At 45.3% G+C, this 20,377-nt stretch overlaps 1 protein-coding gene across 1 annotated transcript in view; it reads right to left on the bottom strand.

Annotated features, from left to right (window-relative positions):
* The window catches only part of SLC4A1 (solute carrier family 4 member 1 (Diego blood group)), a 56,630-nt gene that overhangs the window by 10,993 nt on the left and 25,260 nt on the right, over nucleotides 1-20,377 (bottom strand). The window contains 7 exon segments of the mRNA XM_030220485.1: nucleotides 2,306-2,470; nucleotides 6,101-6,295; nucleotides 9,274-9,422; nucleotides 15,034-15,231; nucleotides 18,606-18,816; nucleotides 19,126-19,310; nucleotides 20,019-20,097. Of these exon segments, the coding sequence (XP_030076345.1) occupies nucleotides 2,306-2,470; nucleotides 6,101-6,295; nucleotides 9,274-9,422; nucleotides 15,034-15,231; nucleotides 18,606-18,816; nucleotides 19,126-19,310; nucleotides 20,019-20,097 (1,182 nt within the window).

Genomic DNA, 20,377 nt, shown 5'->3' with positions numbered 1-20,377 from the left:
TGTAGACATAAAAGCCTGGATTCTATATATGGCGACTAAAGTTTCATGCAAATCAGTGAGCACAGCCGATTTGCGTGTGCAACTTAATTAATTAACAAGCCAATCAGTGCTGATAATTGGCCATTAACAAGATATTATTGCCACTAATTGGCACCAGGAGCGTAGCCAGACTTTGGCGGGAGGGGGGTCCAGAGCCCAAGGTGAGGGGACACCATTTAGCCCCCTCCTCGGCACCGCCAACCCCCCCCCCCGCCATTGCCGGCCCACCCCGCCGCCGCCACCACCACCACCACCACCACCACCACCACCACCACCAACTTTGCCCCCCCCTCCCGCCGCCAACCCTCCTCCATCGCCGCCGTCGCCTACCTTTGCTGGCGAGGGACCTCAACACACGCCAGCCTAGGTCCTATTCTTCCGGCGCAAGGCTTCGTTCTGTTTCTGTGAGTCTGACATCCTCCTGTACGTTGTATATGCAGGATGTCAGACTCACAGAAACAGAACGAAGCCTTGCGACAGAAGAAGAGGACCTCGGCTGGCGGGGATTTGGGTCCCCCGCCAGCAAAGGTAGGCGGCGGCGGGGGAGGGTTGGCGGCGTGAGGAGGGGGTTGAGAGGGTCGTCAGCAGGGGGGTCCAGGGCCAAATCTACGGGGGCCCAGGCCCCTGTGGCCCCACGAAGCTATGCCACTGATTGGCACTAATGAGAATTTACGCAAGCAACTTTCTAAGTGTATTCTGAAAAGTGGTGCACGTAAATTCTAATGCATGGATCAAAAAGGGGGCATGGCTATGGAAGGAACTCATGGACATTTCTAAAAATTACACACACTGTTCTGGAATATGCCTCACGGGCATGTACACCAGGTTGTCATTGGTGTAAATGGTCACACCTAAATTTTAGTCACGGAGACAGATGCTACGCGTATTCTATAAACCGCTCCTAACTTTAGGCGAGGTTTATAGAATAGTGCTAAGCGTGTTTTGTTTCGGCAATCATTTTTTTTTGGTGCCATTTATAGAATTTTATCCAAAATGGGCAGATGGGGATCCTAAGGATAGTTGTGAGGGAAGGTTCATGGTACAAGATCTCAGCCCCAATTCAACTGAACTGGCATCATAAAAGAGCAGGATGCCACCACCAAGCCAAAATCACTGCTAGAACAGCAATGGATATGCAGAAACTCTCTCACTAACATGTACGTATCTACAGAACAAAGTGATGTCTCTCCTTCTTTAACCCCCCCAGGAGTTTTTGTTATAACCATAACATTGTTCATTGCAGGGGTGTAGCTACGGGGGCCACGGGGGCTCGGCCCCTACAAATTTCATCCGGGCCCCTGGTTTTGGCTGGCAGGGGACCCCAACCCCCGCCAGCTGAAGCCTTCTTCAGCGTGGTCTCCGGCGCAGCCGCGTTCGCTGCCTGCCCCCGTTCTTCTTTCTTCTTGCTCCTCCTGTGCATCAGCGTGCACAAGAGGAGCAAGAAGAAAGGAGAGCAGGGGGCAGGCAGCGAATGCGGCTGTATCAGAGACTGCGCTGAAGAAGGCTTCAACTGGCGGGAGTTGGGGACCCATGTCAGCAAAGGTATTTGTTTGTGAGGGGGGTTGAGGCGAGGCGGTGGAGGGGATGAGGCAAGGCGGTGGGGGGGGAGGGTGAGGAGGCGAGGCGTGGGCGGCAGGGCTGCACTCAAAATGTGCCCCCCCCCAACCTCGGGCTCTGGCCCCTCCACCGTGAGGTCTGCTATGCCCCTGGTTCATTGTTCAGGATGTTTGAGCAGAGGCAAACCCACAAGAGTGGAAGAAGCAAACCGCAGTCTCAAGTGGATCACCAAGACATTTATTCATCCCAAATCTGAAGACTGAATATTTCCAATTCTGACAGAATGAACCCCATATGGGCTGTGTTTCGGCACCCCAAAGCCTTTATCAGGGGTTCTTAGACAAACAGAAAATTCAGTCATAGAAACATATAAAATAATTGTATGAACTAAAAGGATATATAATGAATTAAAATAATATAAGGTAAAATAATACAAACGTAATGCAAAAACAGAACAGAATATGAAAACATAACTTGAGAACTGTGTTTTGGCTTCTTCCACTCTTGTGGTTTGCTTGTTTCCCTTTTGCGGAAGACGATGTTCCCGTTTGTACTGTTTGACAGAGGGACATGGAATGATAGATCCAATTTGGTTCCTAGATTTTCTTTTGAGGAGGAGGTAAAAGAAGGATCATGATCCATTTGTTTTTACAGGTGTAAGCAAAGGGGATGGGGTAGAGAAAGAAAATGCTGAAGGTTGCCACCATACTGACCTTCCCCTGGGAAAAAGCTGCTCGTTTTTGAACTTGCGCAAGAAGAAAGCAATGAAAAAAAGTCCCAGCCATCAGAACCAGCGAAGCAGAGCTGTGTTGGGTTGTGGGGGTTCTGTGCCCGTCACGTTGTATTGTTTCTGAAGCGGGTTCTGCTGGAAGATCTGACAGGGATTGATGGAGAATAGTTAGCCAAATCCAAGAGGCAGGAAGGTGACAGCAAGAGGGGCCTAGATCAGTGAATCATGCTGAGGGAACCAAGGGGCAGGGCCAGTGCAAGAGTATTAGGCATCCTGGCAGCCCTTCAGCCTTAGCCCCTCTCAAGTAAACTTTCAGACTCCTAGTGTCCTTCCGCCTGATTTTTTTGATAAATAAACTTAATGATGGTCATCCCAAAGCCACTCCGCCAGAGTGATCTTGTAAAAATACAGAATGACATACTAAATTTATTTAGATTTTGCCCACACCCTTTTTCAATAGTAGCTCAAGGTGAGTTACATTCAGGTACACTAGATATTTCTCTGTCCAGGAGGGCCTCACAATCTAAGTTTGTACCTGAGGCAATGGAGGGTTAAGTGACTTGCCCAAGATCACAAGGAGCAGCAGTGGGGATTTGAACTGGCCACCTCGGGATTGCAAGACCGGTGCTCTAACCACTAGGTCACTCCTCGTTTATGTATTTATGCATACATACTATATAAGGAAGGCTATAGCCAAAAGCCATTTACCTGGGTAAGGGTGTTTTTTTGAAAAATTGCCCACCTTTCCTGCAGGTAAAATACATTCTGCTATTTCTGGGCATGTGTGTAGCTGTCAGGACATATTGTTTTGCTTTGAGTTCAGCTACTCCTTGCCATGCTCCCCTCAACCCCTCCCCCCTCAAGATAATGCCCTAGGTGACTGCCTAGTTTGCCTGATGGTTAAACCAGCTCTGCCAATGAGTGGAACTTTATTGCCTTCTGAACCTTTACTGTTGAAATTTACCACGTGCTCTACCTTCATATTCAAACTGGTCATCTTTCCCCCCTCCCCCTCTTGCCCCTCCCTCTCCCCCATCCCCCTCTCTCTGTACCCCCTCCCCATCCCCATCCCCATCCCCCCTCCCTCTCCCCCTCCCTCACCCCCTCCCCCTCCCTCCAAGTTCCAGTCCCTCCCTCCCAGTTCCAGTTCCTCCCAGTTCCAGTTCCTCCCAGTTCCAGGCCCCCCTCCCTTCGAGTTCTAGGGTCCCCCTCCCTCCGAGTTCCAGGGTCCCTCCGAGTTCCAAGGCCCTCCCCTCTTCCCTCCCTCCCTCCCTCCCGAGTTCCAAGGCCCCCCTCCTCCCTTCGAGTTCCAGGACCCCTCCCTCCGAATTTTAAAAGTCATCTTACCTCATCGGGATTACAGCAGCAGCAGCAGCGGTGAAAAGCGTGCAGGCTTTGCGCTTAGTTCAGGCTTCCCTTCTCTCTCTCTCAGCTCTGGTCCCGTGGGACCAGAGCTGAGAGAGAGAGAGAAGGGAAGACTGAACTAAGAACCGAGCCTGCACGCTTTTCACCACTGCTGCCGCCGTAACCCTGATGAGGTAAGATGATGACTTTTAAAATTCAGAGGGATGCGGCCTGGAACTCAAAGGGAGGGAGGGAGGAGGGATGAAGGGAACTTCCGGTGGGGGGTGCTCGAGCACCCACAGCACCCACTGAGTCAGCCCTTATGCCTGCTGTACACCGACTTTAGTGAATCTCTTCATAAAGGTGGTTAATAAATTCCAATAAATAAATGGGATAAGTACTAAGCTCTGTTGTTTTTATTTCATTTAAAAAATGATACCGTGATTAGATAGGTAAATCTTAGGAATCTGTTCCCTAAAGGTATCCAGGGAATGGATTAGGAGTCTCCAACTGAACCAGAACATGTGATAGGCTTTACCACTACAGCAAAAACTCAGCTTTGTAAACTTCTTTTTGAAAGCAGAAATGTATGGTAATGATCAGAATGGCATTTTTCGGGGGGTGCGGGTGGCAAAGGTGAAGAAGATTTAATGAACCATATGGAAGTCACAACCTTTTGTAATTTTCCCATATGCAGAGAGTAAATTAGACCCATAGGGGCCCTTTTACAAAGACGCACTAGTGTTTTTAGCTCACGGTAAAAATCAGCAGGCGGTAAACTACTGTCAGCTGATTTTTACTGTGAGCTAAAAACGCTAGCAGGGCTTTGTTAAAGACCCCCATAGTGCGGTATTTATTTATTAAGGTTTATTTATTTATTAGGATTTATTCACCGCCTTTTTGAAGGAATTCACTCAAGGTGGTGTACAGTAAGAATTTAAATCAAACATAAGCAATAGACAATTGCAGCAGTAAGAATATTCAAACTGTACAAAGTATGGCATAGTTTACTACGTACTAAAGACTGAGAAGATGTATAATAATAGAGAAGTTTATTGAAGTATGGAGACTCGACACAACGTTGTGTTTCGGCCTTAGGCCTGCATCAGGAGTCTTATTTCACAAAAAGCCTTCTAGGCAATGATGACATAAAATCTTCTGGAAAGGATAGTCTTTAAAAAGACCGTTGTGGAATATGGCATGCACGTTTGTCTCAGACTGCACGATTGCTGCAAAAAGACTATCCTTTCCAGAAGATTTTATGTCATCATTGCCCAGAAGGCTTTTTGTGAAATAAGACTCCTGATGCAGGCCTAAGGCTGAAACACAATGTTGTGTCATAGTAACATAGTAGATGACGGCAGAAAAAGACCTGCACGGTCCATCCAGTCTGCCCAACAAGACAACTCATGTGTGCTACTTTTTGTGTATACCCTACTTTGATTTGTACCTATGCTCTTCAGGGCACAGACCGTATAAGTCTGCCCAGCACTATCCCCGCCTCCCAACCACCAGCCCCGCCTCCCAACCACCGGCTCTGGCACAGACCGTATAAGTCTGCCCAGCACTATCCCTGCCTCCCACCACTGGCTCTGGCACAGACCGTATAAGTCTGCCCAGCACTATCCCTGTCTCCCAACCTCCAGCCCCGCCTCCCACTACCGGCTCTGCTATCCAATCTCGGTTAAGCTCCTGAGGATCCATTCCTTCTGAACAGGATTCCTTTATGTTTATCCCACGCATGTTTGAATTCCGTTACCGTTTTCCTCTCCACCACCTCCCGCGGAAGGGCATTCCAAGCATCCACCACTGTCTCCGTGAAGAAATACTTCCTGACATTTTTCTTGAGTCTGCCCCCCTTCAATCTCATTTCATGTCCTCTCGTTCTCCATACTTCAATAAACTTCTCTATTATTATACATCTTCTCAGTCTTTGGCTTCCTTGGTCGTCCTCCCACTTTTATTTTAAATTGTTGTATTCCGTGGGGTGTCTTGAGTTCTCCGTTCTTTGGCGGATTTCTTTTCACATAGTTTACTACGTACAATGTCAACACAGTACGTAATGGAACATTTTAATTGACAGTGTAGGGTATAAGTAAAGATGAAACATATTGATAGGTAAGAGAGTAAGAGGAGTTTGAAAAATAAGGTAACTAGTTTAAAGAAAGTTGCACATGAGGTTAGAGAGATGGTTAAATATTATTCTAGCTAGGGTAGGAGTGGATAAACATGTCCTGCTGCAGTATGTGCAAACCATGTCACTCCCTGTGTGTGTGAGTGAGACTAAAAAGTTAGTTACTAGTACATGAAAGCACACACACCCATAAACACACACGTAGATATCTGGCACATCAAATGTACATACACAAAACACACTCCAACTGCCTCTGACACACAGACACTCCCTCTCACACTAACAGGACAGCTCACCTTGATTAGCTTGGAGAAGGTCTCATAAATGAAGATGAGTGAGATGAGGAAAGAGAAGATCTCCTGGGTGAATCGAGAGATGTATCTCACAAGGAAGCTGCCTTCAATGGCCACAACAATCAAGACGATCAAAAGGAGCCAGAAACCAATCCAAACCCTTCCCACAACGTATTCCATATCATTGTTTTCACAAAACTGAGTCAGGAAGAAAGGACAGGAGTTAAGAATGACAACCTCCAACAATCAGCAGCCAATGAGGATAGGCAGGCTCTAATAATCAGTATCCAATGGGGATCAAGAATGTCCAAAAAAAAGTAGCCAATACAGAAAGACCGTCTCTAATAATCAGCATCCAATAGAGAATGAGAACTTTCCTAAGCAGTCAGTAAGCAAAAACACTCTGTAACAGTCAGTATGAAATGAAAACTTCCAACCATTAGCAGCCAATAAAGAAAGGCAGACTTCAACAATCAACACCCAGTGTAGAATCAGAGCCAATCCATCAAACCTGCATGTGGAGGGGCATAATCGAACAGGGGCGCCCATCTGTAAGGGCGGTCATCTCCGGGGATGGCCCTAGGAAGGGGCGGAGCTAACTGTATTATTGAAAAAGATGGGCAGCCATCTTTCGTTTCGATAATATGGTTGGGGCCGGCCAAATCTCAACATTTAGGTCGACATAAATGTTGAGATCGCCGGACTTAGAGATGGGCGGCTTTGTTTTTCGCCGATAATGGAAACTGAGGCTGGCCATCTCAAACCCGGCGAAATCCAAGGCATTTGGTCATGGAAGGAGCCAGTATTTGTAGTGCACTGGTCCCCCTGACATGCCAGGACACCAACTGGGCACCCTAGGGGGCACTGCAGTGGACTTTATGAATTGCTCCCAGGTACATAGCTCCCTTCCCTTGGGTGCTGAGCCCCCCAAATACCCCCAAAACCCACTCCACACAATTGTAAACCACTATCATAGCCCTTATGGGTGAAGGTGGCACCTACATATGGGTACAGTGGGTTTGGGGGGGGGGGTTGGAGGGCTCAACACTTACCACCACAAGTGCAGCAGGTGGGGGGGGGGGGGGGATGGGACTGGGTCTGCCTGCCTGAAGTGCACTGCACCCACTAACACTGCTCCAGGGACCTGCATACTGCTGCCATGGAGCTGGGTATGACATTTCAGGCTGGCATAGAGGCTGGTGAAAAAATGTTTAAAATTTTTTTTTAGGGTGGGAGGGGGTTGGTGACCACTGGGGAGTACGGGGATGTCATTCCCGATTCCCTCCGGTGGTCATCTGGTCAGTTTGGACACTTTTTTGAAGCTTGGGCCTGAAAATAAATGGACCAAGTAAAGCTGGTGAAATGCTCATCAGGGCTGCCCTTCTTTTTTCCATTATCGGCTGAGGGCGGCCAAGTGTTAAGCACGCCCCCGTCCCGCCTTCGCTATGCCTCCGACATGGCCCCTTAAACTTTCGCCGGCCCTGCGACGGACTGCAGTTGAAGGCGGCCAAAATCGGCTTTCAATTATGCCGATTTGGCCGCACCTGAGAGAAGGGCGGCCATCTCCCGATTTGTGTCGGAAGATGGCCGCCCTTCTCCTTCAAAAATAAGCTGGATAGTGACCCATCAGTTATCAGCCAACCCCAGAAAATTAAAACTTTTTTATTTAGTGAATTCTTAGGATGAATCTTTGGGATGATTTTGTTCTCTGTTGAACCAATTTTGTCTAACTTTTATATTAGATTTGGATTAGTGGTTTAAAATTGCATTGTTCTATTATTACTTGATTTGTAATCCGCTTTGGGCCTCCTGAAAGGAGCTGGCGGAATATAAATATGTGAATTGAATTGAAAGAGCATATGCAAAGATTCACTTTTCTAGGGAGGTTGGACTTTTTCTTCGAGCTCACAGGAGATAAGTTGCTCCACAAAGAGGGGCATATTCAAACGGGGCGCCCAAGTTTTCATGAGGGCGTCCTCGCAGGATGGCCCCATAAAGGGGCAGGGCAACCCGTATTATTGAAATAAGATGGGCATCCATCTTTCATTTCGATAATACGGTCGGAGACGCCCAAATCATTAAATTTAGGTCGACCTTAGAGATGGTCATCCTTAGGTTGTTTTTGAGATGGTCATCCCCGGTTTTCAGCCATAATGGAAACCGAGGACTCCCATCTCAAAAATGACCAAATCCAAGCTATTTGGTTGTGGGAGGAGCCAGCATTCGTAATGCACTGGTCCCCCTCACATGCCAGGACACCAACCGGACACCCTAGGGGGCACTGCAGTGGACTTCACAAATTGCTCCCAGCTGCATAGCTCCCATACCTTCGGCGCTGAGCCCTCCAAACCCCCCCAAAGCCCACTCCCCACAACTATACACACTACCATAGCCCTATGGGGTGAAGGGGGGCACCTACATGTGGGTAGAGTGGGTTTTGGGGGGGGGGGTTTGGAGGGCTCAACATTTACCACCACAAGTGTAACAGGTGGGGGGGGGGTGGGCCTGGGTCCGCCTGCCTTAAGTGTACTGCACCCACTAAAACCTGCTCCAGGGACCTGCATACTGCTGTGATGGAGCTGGGTATGACATTTGAGACTGGCATAGAGACTGGAAAAAATGTTTAAAAAATTTTTTTTGGGTGGGAGGGGGTTGGTGACCACTGGGGGAGTAAGGGGAGGTCAGTTTGGGCACCTTTTCGAGACTTGGCCGTGAAAAAAAATGGACCAAGTAAAGTCGGCCAAATGCTGTTCAGGGACGCCCTTCTTTTTTCCATTATCGGCCGAGGACGCCCATCTCTAAATGACGCCCCAGTCCCGCCTTCGGTACAGTGCCGACACGCCCCCGTGAATTTTGGTCATCCCCACGACGGAAAGCAGTTGAGGATGCCCAAAATCGGCTTTCGATTATGCCGATTTGGGCGACCCTGAAAGAAGGATGCCCATCTCCCGATTTGTGTCGGAAGATGGGCGTCCTTCTCTTTCGAAAATTCACCTGAAAGTGTTGCAGGTATGATTCAAAAGAGAAACATTGATGCACATAATGCAGTAATGTGCAAGTCCTACTTGAATAGAGCAGAAAAATGTATCAGTTCCCCTTATGAAGATGCAAACATACAAGTGGAACATCATTTTAAGGAGTGCAATACATGGCATGCTTTCGGAGCAGAAACATACTGTGTAAAAGGATTCTTCAAAGACCAACAAAGGACCTGAGAACCCAAGGATGAGCAGAGGCTGAGCACTTAGGAGACAAAAGACCACACTCTGGACAGCTGTAGAGACAAGTAGCTCAGAAACTCCCATATAATTCTGTGTCTTCTCACCTGGAAGCCAAGCAAAGCAGAACCCCGTCAGGAAAAATTATACAGCACTATGTCTGAAAACATTCTGAGAGATATGAAGGACCTCTCACCCAATGTCCTACTTAAAATATTGTACCAATTGTATCTAACCAACAAAATTATATTCAACCAATGTCCTATCTATAATAATATTGCACCAACCTCTGGCCCACTGATGACGTAAATTGCACTGAACCCTAAAAAGGGGATATTGGCTTATATGGGAAATGGGACTTGATATACTGCCTTTCTGAGGTTTTTGCAACTACATTCAAAGCGGTTTACATATATTTAGGTACTTATTTTGTACCAGGGGCAATGGAGGGTCAAGTGACTTGCCCAGAGTCACAAGGAGCTGCAGTGGAAATTGAACCCAGTTCCCCAGAATCAGAGTCCACTGCACTAACCACTAGGCTACTCCTCCACTCAGACCTAAGTTGAACTGAATTAAATCTAAGGGTCTGAACATGTGGAGGGACATTTTCGATATGATGTTTAAATCCGACTTTAATCCGTTTTGCAGAAAACGTCCAAAAATCCAGTAGTGAACATGGCCATTTTTGAACCTGAAAAATGTTTATTTTTTTTTTTTCCGAAAATGGCCATTTGCTAGACGTTGATGTGCTTAGTGCATCTGTCTTTTCTGACCATTTTCTGGAAAACAAAAAAACATCCAAGTGAAAAACACACAAAATCAAGCTATTAGGATGTAGGAGGAGCCAGCATTCTTAGTAGACTGGCCACACAGACATCCCAGCAAAGCAGTGGGGCACCCTAGGAGGCACTGCAGTGGACTTCACATAAAAGGTCCCAGGTTTACATCTCACCATTACCCCCTTATATTGTATGATGAGCCCTCCAAAACCCACCAAAAACCTAATGTACCCAACTGTACAGCACTACAATAGCCCTTATGGCTGCAGGTGTCACCTACATGTGGGTGCAGTAGATTTTTAGTGAGTTTTGGAGGGCTCACGCTTTCCACCACAAGTGTAACACTTAGAGTGGGTTATGGGCCTGGGTCCCCTTCTCTACAGTGCTCTGCACTGACCACTAAATGACTCCAAGGACCTGCTTGCTGCTCTAATAGGACTGGCCATAACATCTGAAGCTGTCATAGAGCTTGGTATGTACTGTTTCATTTACATCTTTAAGGGGTGGGCGAGGGCAGTGGCGTAGGAAGGGGGAAAGTGGTGGGGCGGTCCGCCCTGGGTGCACGCCACTGGGGGAGTGTCGGCTCCGCTGGTTCCCTGCTCCCTCTGCCCCGGAACAGGTTACTTCCTGTTCCGGGACAGAGAGAGCAGGGAACCAGTGGAGCCGACGCAGCTCCCAGCGACATGCACTTGGGGCGGTTCGGCCCTCCCGCCCGTCCCTCGTTGCTTTCCCATGTAAGTATGTGCTCCGGGGGGGGGGGGGGGGGTGCACTCCAGAGAGGGGAGGTGCGCTCCGGAGGGAGGAGGGTGTGCCGTGCTGCACCCGGGGGGAGAGGGTGCACAGCGGTGACCCACCCTGGGTGCCAGCTGCCCTCGCTACGGCACTGGGAGGGGATCAGTGACCACTGGGAGAGTAAGGGGGGGGGAGTTATGCCTTAATTCCTCCAGTGGTCATTTGGTTATTTGGGGCACCTTTTTGTGATTAAGTCGTTATTAAAACAAGTCTAGTCCAAAACATCAAGGTTTTAGCCTGGGATGTTTTTGCTTTGTTCCATTATGGCAGAAAAACATTCACATACAACACGCCTCTGACATGCCCCCTTGTAATCTGGATGAACTGTATAGAAAAATGTCTGAAAAATATGTTTCAAAAATAGCAATTTGGATGTTTTTGCAAGAAAAAAGTCCATCTACCGCTTTGTTTTGGTTTTTTTTGGACATTTTCTGTTTTGAAAATAAACCCAATACCAACACATACTTATATACCACCACCCTCCCCTAATAGGTTCGGTGCGGCTTACATCATCTCAAACAATCCAGAATAAACAAAATAAAATAAAGATAAAAATATATACTACAGTATGACAAATTCAATTACAACTTCTGATCATTGAATAACAGTAGATAGATAATGGTAGATAAAGACCTGCCCAACAAGATAAACTCCTACTATACGATATGATAACGTATGCGTACTTGATCTTGAGCTGTCCTTGCTATTTTCAGAGAACAGACCATAGAAGTCTGCCTAGCACAGGCTTAATTTTCAACTACTGGAGTTGCCATCGAAGCCCACTCCAGACCTATCTAGCCATAATTGGGACACAGACCAAAGCCTTACTTCCCAACTAGTGGATTTGATGCTTAAGCATGACTAAGTTGTTTTGATTGCATTCTATTGCCATATGGAATCCTTTGTGTTTATCCCATTCATTCTTGAATTCAGTTGTCTCCACCATCTCCTGAGGGAGGGCATTATAGGTAACCACCACCCTCTCCGTGAAAAAGTACTTCCTGACCATTACTGCTAAGCCAACTGCCCTGTAACCTCGATTCATGTCCTCTAATTCTACTGCTTCCCCTTTTCTGGAAATGGTTTGTTTGCATATTAATACCATTCAAATATTTATGGGAGTAGAGGCTTTTCTCCACAGGATTGGTACTTCCAACAAAGTCTCTCAAACATAGTCCCAATTCCAGTAGCCTGTCCCTGGCTTGGCTACATTCTTGACTATGCAATAACTTCCTTTATCATAACCACAGTTCCAATAGCCAAGGGATAATTAGACTACCTTGGCAGTCTTCAGTTACCTCACTTGTGATCATACAACCCTGGAATCACTGGAGGCATAAGAATAGCCATACTGGGTCAGACCAATGGTCCATCTAGCCCAGTATCTTGCTTCCAACAGTGGCCAATCCAGGTCACAAGTACCTGGCAGAAGCCCAAATAGTAGAAACATTCCATGCTACCGATTCCAGGACAAGCTGTGACTTCCTCCATGTCCATCTCAATGGCAGATAATGGACTTCTCCTCCAGGAACTTGTCAAAACCTTTTTAAAACCCATATATGCTAACTGCTGTTACCACATCCTCTGGCAATGAGTTCCAGAGCTTAACTATTCTTTGAGTGAAAAAATATTTCCTCCTATTGGTTTTAAAAGTATTTTCATGTAATTTCATTGAGTGTCCCCTGGTCTTAGTACTTTTTGAAAGAGTGAAAAATCGATTCACTTTTACCCATTCTACACCACTAAGGATTTTGTAGACCTGAATCATATCCCCCCTCAATGGTCTCTTTTCCAAGCTGAAGAGCCTTAACCTCTTTAGCCATATGAGAGGAGTTCCATCCCCTTAATCATTTTGGTTGCTCTTCTTTGAACCTTTCCATATTCCGCTATATCTTTTTTGAGATACAGCTACCAGAACTGAACGCAATACTCAAGGTGAGCTCACACCATGGAGCTATACAAAGGCATTATAATATTATTGGTCTTATTTACCATCCCTTTCCTAATAACTCCTAGCATCCCGTTTGCTTGTTTGGCCACTGCCATACACTGAGCCGAAGATTTCAGCGTATTGTCTACAATGACACCTAGATCTTTTTCTTGGGTACTGACTCCTAAGGTGGACCCTAGCATCAGGTAACTATGATTTGGATTATTCTTCCCAATGTGCATCACTTTACATTTGTCCACATTAAATTTCATCTGCAATTTGGATGCCCAGTCTTCCAATGTCCTAAGGTCTTCCTGCAACTTTTCACAGTTTACATGTGCTTGACTAATTTGAATAGTTTTGTGTCATCTGCAAATTTAATTACCTCACTTATTGCTCCAATTTCCAGATCATTTATAAATATGTTAAATAGTACCAGTCCTAGTACAGACCCCTGTGGCACTCCACTAATCACCCTCCTCCACTGAGGAAAAAATGGCCATTTAATCCTACCTTCTGTTTTCTGCCCAATAACCAATTCCTAATCCACAAAAGAACATTGCCTCTTATCCCATGACTTTTTAATTTTCCCAGGAGTCTTTCATGAGGAACTTTATCAAAAGCTTTCTGAAAATCTAGATACACTACATCAACTGGTTCACCTTTATCCACATGTTTATTCACGCCTTCAAAGAAATGAAGCAAATTGGTGAGGCAAGACTTCTCTTGGCTGAATCCATGCTGACTCTGTCCCATTAAACCATATTTGTCTATGTGCTCCATAATTTTATTCTGTATAATAGTTTCCACTATTTTGCCAAGCTTACTGGTCTGTAATTTCCCAGATCACACCTGGGACCCTTTTAAAAAACAACATTATATTGGCCACCCTCCAATCTTCAGGTACTATGGACGATTTTAACAATAGGTTACAAATCACTAACAGCAGATCAGCAACTTCATGTTTGAGTTCTTTCAGTACCCTGGGGTATATACCATCTGGTCCAAGTGATTTACCCTCTTTAACTTGTCAATTTGGCTCAGTACGTCTTTCAGGTTCACCAAGATGTCTTTCAGTTTCTCTACATTGTCGCCCTTGTAAACCATTTCTGGTACAGGTAGATCTCTTACATATTTTTTCGTAAAGACCGAAGCAAAGAATTCATTCGGTCACTCTGCTATGGCCTTGTCCTCCCTGAGTGCCCCCTTTTCTCCTTGGTGATCTATTGGTCCCACTGATTCCCTCACAGGCTTTCTGCTTCTGAAGTACCTGAAAAAGTTGTTACTATGAGTTTGCCTCTATGGCAAATTTCTCTTCATATTCTCTTTTAGCCTGCTTTAGACTTCTTATCACACAGGAATGCAAGGGTCTGAGCTAGAACCACTCCTCTTCCCTGGTACTCCCCTCAGATACTGCAGCCAAGCCCTCTTTTGATCTCTTCCCTTGGGGCCTCTCTCGCTGTACTCTGCCTCAGGGCATTTAACTACATCCCTGCCTGAGCCCTGCCCCTCTGACTCTGGTCAGTAGGCTAGCACCACCTGCTATAAGATGGCTTAACTGTACCATCAGTGAGGGAGTGTTCTTAGGCACACCTGCTGCTATATCACTCCCTCCCTCACAGAGGGAGATCATGTATGCTTTTAACTCCTAACCCTTATTCACTTGTTCAGAACCCTTATTTCATCATCCTCACTTTAATATTCTCTTATCTCTTGTTTGTCCTGTTTGTCTGTCCTAATTAGATTGTAAGCTCTGTCGAGCAGGGACTGTCTCTTCATGTTCAAGTGTACAGCACTGCGAACGTCTAGTAGCGCTTTAGAAATGATAAGTAGTAGTAGTAGTAGTCTTTGGGATTCTGGAATGTTTCTACTCTTTGGGATTCCGGAATCTTGCTGTCTTTGGGATTCCACACAGAATCTTGCTACTCTTTGGGATTCCGGAATCTTCCTACTCTTTGTCCTTATCCCTTATTTGTCCTGTTTGTCTGTCCTAATTAGATTGTAAGCTCTGTCGAGCAGGGACTGACTCTTCATGTTCAATTGCACAGCGCTGCATACGTCTAGTAGCGCTTTAGAAATGATAAGTAGTAGTAGTATGGTATGTAGTACTGCAGTAAATAAGAAATGGCAGGAACTTGCAGTCTTTATCTGTTGCCCCAAAGCTACAAAATGACAGTTATCCCATTGAATTAGAAGAATAAGCAGCACTCAGCTTACCCAACAGACCCCCAAAGGTGATGGCAGGGGACAGAGCGGCAAAGTAAATGAAGATGACGGCAGCCAGGCATTGGGCATTTAAGGCATCCTTGATATCGCTCAGATACTTGGGATAGCGGCGTTTGATATCCCGAATCAATCCACCAAATGGTCGTCTTGTTCTGCTCAAGGGGTCATCATCCTCTTTTGGCTTCTGTTCTGTTGGGACCAAAAAGCACAAGTGGCAAATAGCTGAGTGAGATCTGAGGGGAGCTTAGGTGTTGTGTGAAACTAATCACACTGAGACATTTGGATATAGAAAGGCACAAACATATATCCCAGAGTCATTCATCTAATGAATTGGTGAAACCAAGACCACAGATATGTAGCTGTTTCATCTACTGAAGAACTAACACGTCAGAGACTTAAGTTTATATTCATAGCATAATTATTGTAAGGAGGTATCATCTGGCTAGATCCAGATTTCATGATGGGATAGGATTGGCTGCACCAAATATAAAATTCCCCCCTATATTATGCTAGTTGGATCACCACCTCCAAAGGTGGATGGGGAACTTATTTTCTACGTTCATCTAATTTGCATTCTCTTCTGCTCCAGCAATGGGGATATCAAGCCAGAGATCAGTCAACGAATGGACTACTTTGGAGAAGCCAACCTTTCCTAAGGTGAGATAGTAGTCTAGGGTTCTTATTTTTGAAGCTCTATTGCTATTTTGGATGTCTGAAAACTAGCATTTAGATGTCCATATCGCATATTTCTACTTTCCCTCTCTAAGTTCCCCCCAATTGTACCTACCATACATGTACCTCATTCAACCACAATATCACTTTGTATTCATTCGTACCACGTATTTGTTCAGACCGGAATCGGCTAACGCCGTTAACGGTAATATGTAAGCCACATTGAGCCTGCAAAAAGGTGGGAAAATGTGGGATACAAATGCAACAAATAAATAAATAAATATCTCAATTTTAGAAAGGCAGGATATGGGCATCCAACACCGCAGAACGTCAATATAGCAAGGGAGGGTGGTCATGGCATGTTCTAGGAGGGACTAGGGAGGGCCCAAACTATGGATGTCCAACTACAATTAAGGAAGGGGAACAGATGTCCATGTCTAAAAGGAAGGACGTCATTATTTAGACCTGGTACTTGTCACATCCAGGTTACAGAAAGGTGCTCTACTGGAGCAGCTGGGCACTGGAGGGATTGAGGCACAACACCTCCTTAATCCCCCAGTGGTCCCTGACCCTGATCCTCTCCCTTGAAAGTGAAACAGGCAAGAGATACCAGGCTGTATGACAGCTCCAGGTGTTATTGGCATTGTTAACAGAGAAGCATTCAGATCTAAGGAGTAACCTAGTGGTTAGTGCAGTGGATTGTAAAAAAAATTCAAATCCCACTTCAACTCTTTTTTTTTTTAATTGTGAGCCCTCCAGGGACAGAAATATCCCTACTGTACTGTACTTGCAAGCCTAAAGGCTATTGAAGTGGCGTACATTCAGATACAATAGGTATTTTTCTTTCCCTGGAGTGCTCAAAATTAAAAGTGAAATTCACAAGCAGCTGCATTGAGATTTGAACCTGGGTCCCCTGATAACTAATACCTACCCCTCTGCTCTTCTTGGATATCTGTGTGGCCATTTCCTATACTGCTATACAGAAGTCCGTGTCCCTTGTTTTGCCTCGTTCATAATTTATAGCTTATAGTTTATTCAGCACGTGATACACCGCTTTTACAAAAACTTTTGGTCACAGCAGTTTACAATAAAATAAAATTGTAAAAAAAACACCATTTAAATAGAGGAAAGCACACAATCATACAGAGAAAGAGGGGATAATCTGAGGAGATTGCTTATTGGAATCCACAGTATTCGCAGCCATACCTGAGTCCCTGAAGAAGAAGATTTCAAACCCCGCAGTGTTGGGCGTTTTAGAGAGACTGCGGAGAGGAACGATTTTCAGAATGAAGCAATGTTTGCTGATTCTACGTGGTTAAGATACTTTTACTACAGCACAGTCGGGTAAAATATTTTTTGTCTGGCAGCAAGACAATAAGTGTTGTGCTCTTTACATTTGGATATTTTCTGATATTTCCTGATGTTAAAGAGTGATTTGTATTAAAACAATGTATTTGGGAAGGTGAAATTTATTTATGGCATTTATACCCCGCTCTTTCCCGCTCGATAGCAGGTTCAGTGCGGCTTACAAAGTATGGTACAAAGTATCACGGAGATGACATAATTACATAGAGTAGGAATATTACTGCATTTAATAATTCTTGAAATATCAGAGTCCACAGTGTTTCGGAATTAGCTATTTTGTAGTTATTCTTGTTCTGTGCTCTGTGGAAATATGGTCAGAATTAAGGGCCTAGTTTTTGCAGTGTGAAGAATGAAAAAAACTTATCCACTCTCTATAGCAGCCAATTTTTGGCTAGCTGCATGAGTGAGTCAAATTTCTGAGGGTCTTCTTTACTTATGTAATGCTTTTCCTATACACTGTGTAGCTAATAAAGAATTAGAAGGAATACTTTTTTTAAAAAGTGCAAAATAGAAAGGTAAAAATAGGTATTGTTTGACTTTAGTTCCCCGGTTTGATTTGTGTATTGTTTAATAATACCAGTGGATTTGGGGATTTTTTGATTCATTCATAATTTTGCCATTTCAGTTTGTAAAATGGATGTTCATTTCTAGCACATGGACATCCATCTCACATATTTTCAAACAGGCTGTATCCTGTCTGTGATGGTCTGACTTGGACATCCTTTCAAAAATGTCGTTCTATATAAACATTTGGTCTAGAAAGCAAACTCAATTTTGGGTGGGCCTGAGCCTAACAGAGGTGGGCAGAAGAACTCCACCCTGTCCCACAAGTGATTTGGTCTCTATCTCTCTCATCTGCATGCCATATGGTCTCTCAAACATCCCCCTCCCCCGCATACCTTTTAAGTAGCATGTTTTCACCAGCAGCCAGCATAAACTAATACACACTGCTCATGTTGGCCCCACAGCCTTCCCTCTGATGCAACTTCCTGTTTCTGCATAGGCAGGAATACATCAGAGGGAAAGCTGTGGGGCCAGTGTGAACAGTATATATCAGTCGCTGCTTGCTGCAGGCGAAGATCTGCAATTTACAGGATATGCAGGAAGGACAGTTATTGGGAGTTTTGGGTTGGTGGGGCTTGGGGATCCCTGCCAGCCACATCATAGATGTGCTGCTACTGGGTGGGCCTGAGCCCAAAGTGGGTGGGCTGGGCCCACCCTTGGCTACGCCACTGCTAGAAAGACCAGAGACGTCCTGTTGTGAAAGGGGAAGTGCTTGTGCTATTACAAGCTTCCCTCACCCCTGATATATTCATTTAAGTACTTCCATCTTGGCCTTTCCAGTTATCAGATGCTTGTGGGTTTGCCATTTTGATCCTCTCTACTATCAGCAGAGCGCCATTTATAGAGCTGAAACATAGCTTCAGGGAAGGGTTTACAGTGGATTTTCCATCCTATCTCTTTCAACACTAAAACAGATGACATAAACCTGGGAGACAAACAACATTACTCTGCCCTCTCCATACCTGTCATCTTGCTCCCTGGGACCACTTTGATCTCCTCAGGTGCGCGATACCTTTTCCGAAGGAGTGCCTGCTGTACTGGCACTAATTCCTTCAGAAGCTGTTCATTTTGGATCTCAGAAGGGGGGATAACAATGCTGCAGTCTAGAAACTCCTCCACCCCCTTGATCAGGTCCTGGCGTTCTTCTGCCAGGTAAGCTTCCATGCGGAACACCTGCAAGTCCAGAAGAAAGAGGACGTTAAGGAGAATGCATTCAAGGTCTAGTCGAGCAAGGACCGTCTCTTCATGTTCAAATGTACAATGCTGCGTACGCCTAGTAGCGCTATAGAAATGATAAGTAGTAGTAGTAGTAGTAGTTAGGAAGTAGAAAAACCAAAAGGGCACTCAAATCTCAGTAACACACGGAATTAAGCCAATAATACGGTAACTACCTCAATGATTCTGAAAAACTGAATCCAGTTGTCTGACTCTTCAGAAAGCCCCCTTCTCCCGGAGGTTTTATCCAGTTCTATATCAACGTACCCTTTCTGACATCATGGTGGAGACAGCCCGACCAATCTCATGGTAACTTGTATTTGGGGAACCGGGCCCCAAGAGCACAAAGAGGAACTTGACAGGGCAGGGCACCTCCAACACTGATTCCAGCTCCGCAGCTTCCTTCAGACGCACAAAGGCCAATGTAGGGTGCTCCAGGAAAGCCGCACACCCTGGGGAGGGAGGCGCCATAAAGGTGTCATTAACCAGGGAAGGTATAGTGACAGGTTTGCATGGTATATTAGAAGTAATGAATAAGAGAGAAAACAGAAGGGGGAAAGAGAGAAAGGCAAAGAAGCAGAGCAGTGAAGAAAGAGAAAAAGAGACTGGGAGAGATGAGGATTAGAACAGCAGGGTGAGAACCAGGGAAGCCAATGTTTCTTGTGACCTTGGGCAAGTCACTTAACCTATTTTCAAAAACTTAGACTGTAAGTCCTCTGAGAACAGGAAAATACGTATTGTACCTGAATGTAACCCAGCTTGAGCAACTATTAAAAAGGTATGAGATAAATCCAAATAATTATGTATTGAATTAAATTATGAATAGGCTAGAAGGAGTAGAGGTCACTCAGAGGGATACTGCATCTATCAATAGATGACCCAGTGAATTGTTCAATATAATCTGGAAATTCTAATAAAAATGAAAAGAATTAAAAGGTAAAAGTTGGGGTCACAAGATAGTTCTAGGTCATTCAGGTTTGGCTCAGTTGGGCCTTTCTGTTTCCATTGCATATTTTGAACTAGAACTTGAAGAAAACAGGACCAGGAGTCCCTAGGTGCCATATTGGCCTCTCCTTGATGTCACAGCCGGTCTTTGCTCAAGGATGGGAAGCTAGTGATTGTTAAAGAGTAGAGCTCTGACAGAAAAAGTTTACACTCACCTACTAGAACCAATGTCGCCTCAGTGTTTTCTGGAATTCTCTCTGATAACTGCTTGTTGCTGGGTGCCCCAAGCTCTCCCTGAAGAGAAAGGAAAGGAGAGAAATGAGTCTGCTCACTATCTGATATCCTTTCCTTTTTGTCCCCCCCCCCCCGAGATTCCTGTCCTCTCTAATACCAAACTTATCCTGCTTCAATTCCACTGCTCATTCTCTTCCCCATTTTCTCTCTTGAATTCTGTCCAACAGCTTTCCCCACCCATTTCCTCACTTAACCTTTTTGCCCTTGTCTTTATTTTCCTTACTTTCTCCTCTTCTTCTTTCAACCCACACCCTGCAGTCTAACCTTGCTCACAACTCTT

The sequence above is a fragment of the Microcaecilia unicolor genome, chromosome 12 (assembly GCF_901765095.1).
Source record: "Microcaecilia unicolor chromosome 12, aMicUni1.1, whole genome shotgun sequence".
NCBI lineage: Eukaryota > Metazoa > Chordata > Amphibia > Gymnophiona > Siphonopidae > Microcaecilia > Microcaecilia unicolor.
Note: the sequence above shows the minus strand (reverse complement) of the source record. Positions and strands in the feature narration are given on the sequence as shown.